Source organism: Malus domestica, chromosome 16, assembly GCF_042453785.1.
Source record: "Malus domestica chromosome 16, GDT2T_hap1".
NCBI lineage: Eukaryota > Viridiplantae > Streptophyta > Magnoliopsida > Rosales > Rosaceae > Malus > Malus domestica.
In genome coordinates, this window is record NC_091676.1 from 23,406,645 (window position 1) to 23,419,252 (window position 12,608).

A 12,608-nucleotide genomic window follows, 5' to 3' on the forward strand; every position below is an offset into this window, starting at 1 on the left:
GAGTTCATAACACTGATGCCGATGAATTAGCTCAAATAGCCTATAGAGTATAACTTATGGGGGGCAAATTAGGCCGAGAAATACTTGTCTCACAATAAGCACACTCGATTAATCAGTAAGTTCTCCAAAACGATTGCATGATCCGTACACAGGTCATGTCCTTACCTTCGTTGTTAGAACGGAAGGACAATATTGAGGTTTGTGTTGTCGAGGCATAACCAGATGATCGGAGAAGGGTAATTATGCGATATATCGAAAAACACGACCGACGGACAAGGGTCCATGCCACAAACTAAGTATTATACCAAAATGAATTATACTGAAAAGGTGAGGACGATTTATTACTGTTATGCCTCAAACCGCAAGAGGCTGCCCAAGTAATCGCAGAAGTTCATGAAGGAATTTGCGAGGCTCATCAGTCTGGCTGAAAGATGCGATGGTTGCTTCGCCGACACAGCTATTTCTGGTCAAGTATACTGAAGGATTGTATTGACTTCGCATGAGGATGTGTACAGTGCCAAATTCATGGTCTTATGATGCGAGAATTATAAGCACACAAATTAAACCCTCTTTTGACAATTGTAGCAAAGTATGTAAGTAGGGATCGTTCTAAACCGGGGATTAAGAGGGCTTGCTAAAACCTCTAAACTGACTAAAAAACAAAAAGAAACAAAGTTAAAAATGTAAACAAAAGATTTTAAAACAAGAAAGTAAAAGGGGGATTTGAGTTTGGTGAAGTTGAAAGTAAAAACGAATAAACTAAAAACTTAAATAGATTTTAAACAATTTTGGGTTGAATGGATAATGGAAGGCTAGCTAAGGGGTTCTTCTCCACACATGTCTTGGTTGCATACAAAATGATTTCCAATTGCTCTTCGATAAGTTATGAATACTCAACGCCCCAAATTAACCGTGAATTGCACTAATTAACTCTCAGTTTTTCAACAAGTTATTAGATTGGATGATTGCATACGACAACCCAAAACACTCCCTACAAGTTCCCTACATGAATTGCATAATAGAGATACAAGCAAGAATCATTAAGTTCTATGAAAAACATAAGCATTGACGAGGCACTCGTTACTATGATTTGCATGAAACTTATGCCAAGAATTTACTTAACGTGATTGTGACTAGCAACCTTCACTACTTGTGAATATAAGTTCATAACGATTAGGTGAAACTCCCTTATATTCTAGCGTCAAATTCATGCATGAAAATTAAGTGTGCACTCTCAACCAACATACACAAATTAGTTTTTATACGAACGGATAAGTAAATTGAATTCACAATTCAAGAAACGCAATTGGAAGTAATCAAATCATATAGCAAGCATAAACATGGTTTTGAATCCCCCCCTAGCCAAGGGGGGTTTAGTTCCTCATTATTACAAAACAAAGATAAACAAATTTAACCATTGAAAAACAAAGGGAAGAAAGCACCTAAACGTTCCAACGATCCATGTTGGATAGCAAGCGCGTCCAAGGACTTTTCTCCTTCTCCTTGCCGCCACAACAAGGTTGGAATGATGTTGAAGGGTTGGTTATTTGGAGGAATGGATGGGAAGGGGTTTAGATATGTAGGAGAGGCAAGGAAAGGCTTGGAGAATGGTTAATTTCTGGATGATTTGAATGAGGTTGCTGCCATGGTATTTATAGGAAGAGGATGGACATGTTTAATGCAAAAATCTGGTGGAATGAAGTAGGTAAGGCATGGCAAGGTGGAGAATTGTTGGTGAGGGTAGGTTTTGAGTCATCCACTCACATGTCATGGTGAGTTAAGCATTGCATCATCCACTCAAATGTCATGGTGAGTTAAGCATTACATCATCCACTCAAATGTCATAGTGAGATAGGCATTGCATCATCACTAAAAAATCTGGTGGAAGTAAAACAAAGGGAAGGCCACGGCATTGATGAATTTTATGGGGTATGCATGGTTTTGAGTGAAGTTTTGGCCAATCCTTCTAGAAATTTATCCCTTCTTGCAACTTGTATTTGTTTCACCAGATTTTTAGCATGTTCCTAGCCTCTTTTTTCTTCAAATTCGTCCATCCATCTTGCTCATATCATAAGTAATCCATTCCAAGCTCAAAACTGCTCCAAAATGCACCAAAATGCACTTTCTTGCTACCTTAACCCTTTGGACCTACAAACACACGAAAATGGCTTAAAGTACTAAAATAACTAAGAACTAATAACGTAAATGCAAGAAAACTAGTTAACTAAGTCGCATAAATATGCGTCTATCAAATTCCCCCACACTTAGCTTTTGCTAGTCCTCGAGCAAAATAAAACAAACAAAACATAACCTAACCTTCCAACATTTGCTACAGGGATTTCCAACGATACATAACATGCCAAAGATCATTATTCCCACAAATTTTAGTCATCCCTACTCTTGAGCATATACTTAATCATAGTTACCATTCACTAGCTCACATTTAATCGTTTAAAACAACATTATGGACGTAGTAACATGCCTTAGAGAATCCACTCAATTCCTTACTGGATACACTCTTATTTTCACACAGATTTTCTAAATACACTCCCTATACTAAGTATATGTGAGAAGATTGATGTAAACATGGAAACGAACACTCACACATGTTATAAAAGAAGCACTTTTCTGGAATGATTAAGCATTTATAGATATGATCTCATGAATGGAACGCTACTACTTAGATGCGAGAACCAGGGACACCATATGCTCAAACCAATCCCAAACTCCACATATTGAAATACATAACACTCAAGATAGAAGTTAAGGGTTGTAACGGGGCTTGGGGAATGGTTAACAAAGAAAGGATAGGGAAAACAAACGTTCTTCAAGCATTAGTAAGCAAAGTAGTAAAATTGAGACTTAGAATTCACTTAGATTGCAGAAATTAACTTTAAAACACAAGGGGAAGATTTAAACAACTTCTTAGGGCCGAATTCATTGTTTTGGACCCTTATTTCAACAAACAATATTTTGGAACTCTTTTTTTTTTTTTTTTTTTTTTTTTTTTACTCGTGCCTATGGCACACAAACTCACATGATAAACACTTCCCCCACACTTATTTTCTGCCCACATTAATCAAAAGGAATTCAATTTGAATCATGCTTACTATACTTTAAGAACGAGGGTATGGATAGTCCTAATCTAGGCTAGGTGAGGATGATGTGGGTTAACAAAGAAAAGGCTAAACAAGGTTCAATGGAGTTAAACTTAAACACATAATGAAATAGGATACACGACAATTTGGCTTTGGTGGTGGTCACTACACAACTTCATCTTGAATATGTGTTATGCAGATCAATAGCATGCTTTGAATGAAATGGGCATGAGTTCTAGCATTTGGAACTACATGATAAAACGCCTTCTAAGTAGTAACCAATCAAAGAATAATGAGATCATGCAACGACTTTAGAAGACAACAAATGCACAGATTATTAACTCTCCAAAGAACGTTAAAAGCTCAAGTCTCTCAGGATTGTAGCGTTAGTTTGAGTTTCTTCCTTCAAGCATGTTACAAAAACTAATTTTTCTTTTGACTACATGTGAATTCATGAACTATAATTACAACTAAGCATAAACCAAAGAGCATGTCAAACTTTCATCCATGTTTGTAACTTACTTCAACAGTTATGCAATTACAAACCGAATCCTCAATATTGTGTTGGAAGGTATCCTAAGACGCAAACAAACACACAAAAACAACCCTTTTTGGGTTTTTAAAACAAATTTTTCAAATTTTTATGTGATTTTCGGATTTTTACTTCAAAACACACTAAAACACATCAAAACAACTTAAAAACACTTAAAAAAAAAGCAAGGAACAAGTCTTTAAGTTAAGGGTGATAAAATCCCACGAATTTGCATCAAAACACTTTGGTTACCCCCCCACACTTAAATCAAACATTGTCCTCAATGTTTCAAGCATAGACTAACACAAATAACAAACAAACAAACAAAATAGCAACTAAGCAATTTAACATGGCATAAATGAAAACAACAACAAAGAGAAGGGTTTAGGAACGCAAATCTGGAATTTGGACTGTTCTCTAGGTTTTCCTTTGTTACATGCATGGGTTGCCTCCCAAGTAGCGCTTGCTTTAACGTCGTACAGCCGGACGAAGAACCCATTCACTCCTCAATGGAGTCCACGGCATGCAAGGGAATGTCATCCACGGTATGCTCCTCAAAGTTCTCGTAGTACAGCTTCAAACGATGCCCGTTCACCTTGAATTCGTGTCCCGTTTTCAAGCTTTGGATTTGGACTGCACCATGAACAAAAACATTAGTAATAACAAAAGGTCCAATCCACTTGGAACGTAACTTACCGGGAAACAAACGTAAACGGGAATTGAACAATAGCACTTTCTGCCCAATTGCGAATGTTTTGCCTCTAATCATCTTATCATGGAACGCCTTGGTCTTTTCCTTGTAAATGCATGCGTTCTCGTATGCCTTGTGCCGTATCTCATCAAGCTCATTCAATTGGAACTTCCGGTGACTTCCCGCTTCATCGAGGTTCATGTTAAACTTCTTGACGGCCCAATGAGCTTTGTGCTCCAACTCAACGGGGAGATGGCACGGTTTGCCATAGACAAGCCGAAAGGGGGACATTCCAATGGGTGTCTCGTACGCCGTACGATACGCCCAAAGTGCATCATCTAACCGTAAACTCCAATCCTTCCTTGTTGGCCCAACGGTCTTTTCTAGGATTTGCTTGATCTCACGGTTGGAAACCTCGGCTTGGCCATTAGTTTGAGGATGATAAGGTGTAGAAACCTTATGATTGACATTGTATTTCCTCAATAACGCCTCAATGGTCCGGTTGCAAAAGTGTGACCCTCCATCACTAATGATCACTCGTGGCATGCCAAACCTTGCAAAAATGTTAGTTCTAATAAAATCTGCAACCACTTTAGAATCATTAGTCCGGGTGGTCTTTGCTTCCACCCACTTTGACACATAATCAACCGCAAGCAAAATATATATAAAACCATACGAAGAAGGAAAGGGACCCATGAAATCAATACCCCAAACATCGAAAATTTCAACATTTAGTATAGAAACCTGCGGCATTTGGTCCCTAGCACCAATGTTACCCATTCGTTGGCATTTATCACATGTTAAGCAAAAAGTTCTAGCATCCTTAAAAATACTAGGCCAATAAAATCCACATTGTAATACCTTAAGGGCAGTTCTTTGTGTGCCAAAGTGCCCACCACATGCATATGTGTGACAAAAACTTAAAATTGAACGAAATTCAGAATCAAGCACACAACGACGAACAATTTGATCCGGGCAAAATTTCCACAAATATGGATCATCCCAAACATAAAACCGTGCATCATGCCTAAGTTTATCACGTTGGTGCCTAGTGTAAGTGCTTGGAATTCGTTTTGTCACCAAAAAGTTCACCAAATCAGCATACCAAGGCTCACTAACCTTTATGGACATCAATTGTTCATCGGGGAATGTCTCCAAAATCGGCAAAGCCTCCTCATTATGCACCATTCGGCTCAAGTGGTCAGCCACTACGTTCTCACTTCCCTTCTTGTCACGAATCTCTATGTCGAACTCTTGAAGTAGCAACATCCACCGAATTAGCCGTGGCTTGGCCTCCTTTTTGGTGAGCAAGTACTTCAATGCTGCATGGTCAGTGAAAACAATTATTTTAGTACCAATTAGATATGATCTAAACTTATCTAAAGCAAAAACAACGGCAAGAAGTTCTTTTTCTGTAGTGGAATAGTTCAATTGTGCATCATTCAACGTCCGTGAGGCATAGTAGATGACGTGTGGCTTTTTGTCCTTCCTTTGTCCCAAAACAGCCCCTAAAGCGTAGTCGGACGCATCGCACATAAGCTCGAAAGGTAGGCTCCAATCTGGTGGAACAATGATGGGTGCCGTGGTTAACAACTCCTTGAGTTGATTGAATGATGCCGTGCACTCCTTGGTGAATTCAAACGCCACTTCTTTTTGTAGGAGACGGCAAAGAGGTTGTGCTATCTTCAAAAAATCTTTGATAAACCTACGATAAAATCCTGCATGACCAAGAAACGAACGAACCTCTCTAACCGAAGTCGGAGAGGGTAAGTGACGTACTAGATCTATTTTGGATTTATCCACCTCAATGCCGTTTTCAGAGATAATATGCCCTAAAACTATGCCTTGTTTTACCATAAAGTGACACTTTTCCCAATTTAAAACGAGGTTAGTTTCCATGCATCGTTTTAAGATTAATGTGAGATTTTCCAAACAACCATCAAACGAATCGCCAAAGACACTAAAATCATCCATGAATACCTCAATAATCTTCTCAATAAAATCTGAAAAAATACTTACCATGCATCGTTGGAACGTGGTCGGTGCATTGCATAAACCGAATGGCATGCGGCGGTAAGCAAAAGTACCAAATGGGCATGTGAAGGTGGTCTTTTCTTGGTCTTCCGGAGCTATGACAATTTGATTATATCCCGAATAACCGTCAAGAAAACAATAAAAAGAATGACCGGCTAACCTTTCTAGCATTTGATCGATGAATGGTAGTGGAAAGTGGTCCTTCCTTGTGGTGTTGTTGAGCTTCCTATAATCAATGCATACTCTCCAACCTGTTTGAATACGGGTTGGTACAAGCTCGTCCTCGGCATTCTTCACCACAGTGACTCCGGACTTCTTTGGGACAACTTGAACCGGTGAGACCCAACGGCTATCCGAAATTGGATAAATCACCCCACAATCGAGAAGCTTTATAATCTCCTTTTTCACGACTTCCATCATTGGAGGGTTGAGTCGGCGTTGAGCCTCTCGAGTTGGTTTAGCCCCCTTCTCTAGAAAGATGCGATGCATGCACGTTGTAGGGCTAATTCCCTTAATATCGGCCAATGTCCATCCGATGGCTGTTTTGTGCTCTTTCAACACTCGAATCAACTTTTCTTCCTCTAATGCCGTGAGTGATGAAGAGACAATGATGGGCAACGTCTCTTCCTCTCCCAAGAATGCATACTTTAAATGATCCGGCAACGGTTTAAGCTCAAGAACGGGGGCCTGAATCACAGAAGGTAACAACGTATTAGTGGAAACGGGAATTGGAATTGGGTTAGACGGCTTACCATGATGTTTTGGCAATGATTCCAAGGCAGCCACAAGCTCGGCATGTTCATCATTTGGTACGGCCATGTTGGGTTTTGTGCCAAATCCTTGTGCAATTGTTGTTTCGAGTGGATCGTCTTCCAACATATCAAGATAATCTTGCGCCAATTCATCCAATATATCAATAGAAAAACAAGAATGATCATCTTTAGGAAATTTCATAGCTTCAGAAATGTTAAAGTTAATAATCTCCCCATCAAATTCCATTGTCAACGTCCCTTTGAACACATCGATCTTGGTGCGTGCTGTTTTCATGAATGGCCTCCCAAGTAGAATCGGCAATGGGGTGACATTTGGTGAGTCTTCCATCTCTAAAACGTAGAAATCTGCTGGAAATATCAAGTTATCCACCTGCACCAATACATCCTCCAAAACTCCTTTCGGATATGCATTAGAACGATCGGCTAATTGAATTATAACACCATCGTTTTTAAGCTCTCCTAAGTTCATGGATGCATATATTGAGTATGTCATGACATTAATTGAAGCTCCTAGATCTAACATAGCATGTTCAAATTTAGTATTGCCTATAACACAGGGAATTGTAAAACTTCCCGGATCTTTGCATTTAGGAGGTAATTTTCTTTGCAAAACAGCGGAAACATTCTCACTTACCTGAACAACCTCTTTGTTTGAAATTCTCTTTCTTGTTGTACATAGTTCCTTCAAAAACTTGGCGTACCTAGGTACTTGCTTAATTGCGTCAAGGAGAGGTATATTGACTTGCACTTTCCGGAACGTCTCTAGAATGTCCTTTTCAGCTTCTTCTTTCTTTGTTTGCTTGAACCTACTAGGAAAGGGGACATTCAAAGGAAAATCATTAGTTGGAATGGAATTGGACACGGTTGTACCTTTATTTGGCAGATTGGATGGCTTAGGAGCCATGGAGACTTGCGGCAAAGGAACCTCTTTCCTTGCCGTGGCCAACCCTTATTCCTCCTCTTCAATTATCACTTCCTCCACCTTGTTTGGGGCTGATTTGGATGGTGGTGGGGCTGTTCCAACTTGTTTTCTGCTTCTTAACATGATTGCCTTGGCAGATTCAAAGCCTCCTTTTGGATTTGCAATGGTTGAGCTAGGCAACCTGCCTTGCTCTCGAAACTGCCCCATGAACTCGGCAATTTGCCCTACTTGTTTCTCCAACTCGTCCACCTTTTTGTCCTTATTTTGCATTCCCTGCGCCATAGAAGTTAGTAAATTAAAAATTTGATCATTATCAATAGACGAACCTGATTTTTGGGCAGGTTGTGCTTGGGGTTGAGTTGGTGCAAACGGCTTTTGATAGAAACCCGGGGGTTGTTGCCTAAATCCGCTTTGTTGTTGGCCTTGTTGGGGTTCTCGCCATTTGAAATTTGGATGATCACGCCAACCGGGATTGTAAGTATTGGAAAAGGGGTCATTCCTTGGTTGGTATTGGTTGCCAAATCCCACGGCATTGAGGGTCTCCCACCCTCCATTTTCTATCAACTGTGGGCACTTGTCCGTAAGGTGGCCTTGCATGGAACACACGCCACAAGCTGCCACATTTTGCACTTTTGGACCTTCCACTACCTGAGAAAGCAAAGTAGTAAGGTTAGCCATTTGATTTTGAAGTTCGGTTATGGCACTTACCTCATTGACTTGATGTGGTTGTGGGTTACTCCTTTGTCCAACGCCTTCGTATTGTTGAGCATTCAACGCACGGTTGGAAATTAAAGTCTTTGCTGCCGTGGGGGTCTTGTCCACCAAGGCTCCACCTGCCAAGGCATCTAGCATTTGACGTTCGATAGGTAGTAGCCCCTCGTAGAAGTATTGCAAAAGAAGTTCCTCCTTCATCTGATGCTGTGGACAAGAAGCAACAAGAGATTTAAAACGTTCATAATAAGTAGGAAAAGATTCACCTTCCTCTTGTTGAATTCCACTTATCCTTTGCCGTAAGAGGATGACTCGAGAAGTTGGGAAAAACTTCTCCAAGAAGGCCCGTTTCATGCTTTCCCATGATGTGACGGTTCCGGGCGCCAATTCGTACAACCAATCCTTCGCCTTTTCCAAGAGAGAAAAAGGGAAGGCCTTCATCTTCAAAATACTCCCATCGACATTGACGGGGGTCATGCTCGAACACACTACCTCGAATTCTTTCAAGTGTTTGTTAGGATCTTCCATGGACAACCCATGGTACTTCGGAATGTGGTGTAACAAGCTTGACTTCAATTCAAATTCTTCTGTCTTTCCTCGGGCTGCTGCGGGGTATTGGATACATAGAGGCGCGGCATTGTCCAATCCCGAGGCTGAAAGTTCTTTGATTGTTCGATTGTCCACCTCCATGTCTTTTTCTGCCTCCTCCTTTTCTTCAAATTCGGATTCAGAACTAGAACTAGGTGGATTAGGTTCTGGTACATTCCTTTTCCTTCTCAAAGTTCGTTCAAAATTGCCGTCAAACTCCGATATATGTGCACGAACTGGTTGAGAACTACGAGTCATAAACTAGTACCTGAAATAAACAAAATCAAATAAAATTAAAACTAAAATTAAAACACACAAAAAAGAAATAAAAAGAAACAATGAGGATTTAGCAAAGTTGCTAATCCCCGGCAACGGCGCCAAAATTTGATGCGAGAATTATAAGCACACAAATTAAACCCTCTTTTGACAATTGTAGCAAAGTATGTAAGTAGGGATCGTTCTAAACCGGGGATTAAGAGGGCTTGCTAAAACCTCTAAACTGACTAAAAAACAAAAAGAAACAAAGTTAAAAATGTAAACAAAAGATTTTAAAACAAGAAAGTAAAAGGGGGATTTGAGTTTGGTGAAGTTGAAAGTAAAAACGAATAAACTAAAAACTTAAATAGATTTTAAACAATTTTGGGTTGAATGGATAATGGAAGGCTAGCTAAGGGGTTCTTCTCCACACATGTCTTGCTTGCATACAAAATGATTTCCAATTGCTCTTCGATAAGTTATGAATACTCAACGCCCCAAATTAACCGTGAATTGCACTAATTAACTCTCAGTTTTTCAACAAGTTATTAGATTGGATGATTGCATACGACAACCCAAAACACTCCCTACAAGTTCCCTACATGAATTGCATAATAGAGATACAAGCAAGAATCATTAAGTTCTATGAAAAACATAAGCATTGACGAGGCACTCGTTACTATGATTTGCATGAAACTTATGCCAAGAATTTACTTAACGTGATTGTGACTAGCAACCTTCACTACTTGTGAATATAAGTTCATAACAATTAGGTGAAACTCCCTTATATTCTAGCGTCAAATTCATGCATGAAAATTAAGCGTGCACTCTCAACCAACATACACAAATTAGTTTTTATACGAACGGATAAGTAAATTGAATTCACAATTCAAGAAACGCAATTGGAAGTAATCAAATCATATAGCAAGCATAAACATGGTTTTGAATCCCCCCCTAGCCAAGGGGGGTTTAGTTCCTCATTATTACAAAACAAAGATAAACAAATTTAACCATTGAAAAACAAAGGGAAGAAAGCACCTAAACGTTCCAACGATCCATGTTGGATAGCAAGCGCGTCCAAGGACTTTTCTCCTTCTCCTTGCCGCCACAACAAGGTTGGAATGATGTTGAAGGGTTGGTTATTTGGAGGAATGGATGGGAAGAGGTTTAGATATGTAGGAGAGGCAAGGAAAGGCTTGGAGAATGGTTAATTTCTGGATGATTTGAATGAGGTTGCTGCCATGGTATTTATAGGAAGAGGATGGACATGTTTAATGCAAAAATCTGGTGGAATGAAGTAGGTAAGGCATGGCAAGGTGGAGAATTGTTGGTGAGGGTAGGTTTTGAGTCATCCACTCACATGTCATGGTGAGTTAAGCATTGCATCATCCACTCAAATGTCATGGTGAGTTAAGCATTACATCATCCACTCAAATGTCATAGTGAGATAGGCATTGCATCATCACTAAAAAATCTGGTGGAAGTAAAACAAAGGGAAGGCCACGGCATTGATGAATTTTATGGGGTATGCATGGTTTTGAGTGAAGTTTTGGCCAATCCTTCTAGAAATTTATCCCTTCTTGCAACTTGTATTTGTTTCACCAGATTTTTAGCATGTTCCTAGCCTCTTTTTTCTTCAAATTCGTCCATCCATCTTGCTCATATCATAAGTAATCCATTCCAAGCTCAAAACTGCTCCAAAATGCACCAAAATGCACTTTCTTGCTACCTTAACCCTTTGGACCTACAAACACACGAAAATGGCTTAAAGTACTAAAATAACTAAGAACTAATAACGTAAATGCAAGAAAACTAGTTAACTAAGTCGCATAAATATGCGTCTATCATCTTATACAGAGGGTCCCGACTGAATCACTACATTCGATCACTAAACCATAGTCGTTCAGATGATAGGCCATGGATGTAATCAGCAAAATTATGTCATATTTCGGGTCCGCAAAGCATGCATGGATACTTGTCACAACGGACTACTTCACCAAATGGGTCAAAGCGAAGTCAGATGCTGAGTTAACGTCTAAAGAAGTTTGTAAGTTCGTAGAAGAAAACAACGTGACTAGATTCGGCATACCAGAAATAATCATAACAGATAATGGTATGATCTTCACATCTGACCGGTTTAGGGGGTATACGGTGAATTTGAAAATTCGACTTTAGCAGTCTACGCCATATTACCTGCAGGTAAACGGGCAAGCCGAAGAAAGTAATAAATTTTTTATTTGTATTCTTGAAAAAATGGTGAGAGAAAGGCCTGGTATGTGGAATCTAAAGCTAAACGAAGGGTTATGGGCCTATCGAACTTCTTTCCTGTCAGCCACTGGAACGACTCCATATGCGTTAACTTATGGACACGACGTAATGTTACCGGTAGAGCTAAGTATATACTCGTTGCGAGTAATTGAATAAAGTAGTTTGTTTAGTGCCGAGTACATCAGGCCATGAGATAAGAGTTAAAAGATTTAGAAGAAGCTCGGCTTGATGCTTATAACTTATTAGTAGCACAAAAGAAGATTGTCGAGCAAGCTTATAATCAATGAGTCAGACAAAAAATGTTTGGCGAAGGGGAGTTGGATTTAGTCTCACTCAAAATGGATTTAGTCTCACTCAAAATGGCTAGGTAATATTTGAGAGTTTTATATGATTCAGTAGGTTGATAATGAAAATTAGGAGGAAAAACTGTTTTGGCTAATTTCTCTGGGGCTTGTTCTTGGTGAATATTGAAAGGGATGCTAAAAAGGTATTCCTTTGGGTTTTTCTAGACATAAAGGGATGTTTTAGCATAGCTGGCTGATTGAGTGGTAATTGAATTATTATCTCTTTAATCATCTTTATTGTTCAAATTTCCAGCTTTCAATTCAGTTTATCCTATTTGTTCACCTTCTAAGCTATCTTGTTTAACTCTCAACCCAAACAGTAAGGCGTGTTCCAAACAATAAATCCATAGGATTGGCATGAGCGGATCGCATGAACAGAGAGGGAGTTTAGC

At 39.5% G+C, this 12,608-nt stretch overlaps 1 protein-coding gene across 1 annotated transcript; it reads right to left on the bottom strand.

The window, feature by feature from the left end:
• Window positions 1-4,129: 4,129 nt before the first annotated feature.
• LOC139193071 (uncharacterized) lies at window positions 4,130-4,612 on the bottom strand. The gene is made up of 2 exons (XM_070816028.1): window positions 4,327-4,612; window positions 4,130-4,263 (listed from the first exon to the last, which is right to left on the bottom strand). The coding sequence occupies exons 1-2, from the start codon at window positions 4,610-4,612 to the stop codon at window positions 4,130-4,132; spliced, it is 420 nt and encodes a 139-aa protein (XP_070672129.1).
• Between the last annotated feature and the right edge of the window lie 7,996 nt (window positions 4,613-12,608).

What these genes read in the sequence shown, in the direction of transcription:
- LOC139193071 (XM_070816028.1), bottom strand. Translation starts at nt 4,612, where the DNA reads ATGTCCCCCTTTCGGCTTGTCTATGGCAAACCGTGCCATCTCCCCGTT. An exon ending in CCGTTTACGTTTGTTTCCCG is followed by an intron (nt 4,264 to 4,326) that starts GTAAGTTACGTT and finishes TTCATGGTGCAG; the next exon opens with TCCAAATCCAAAGCTTGAAA.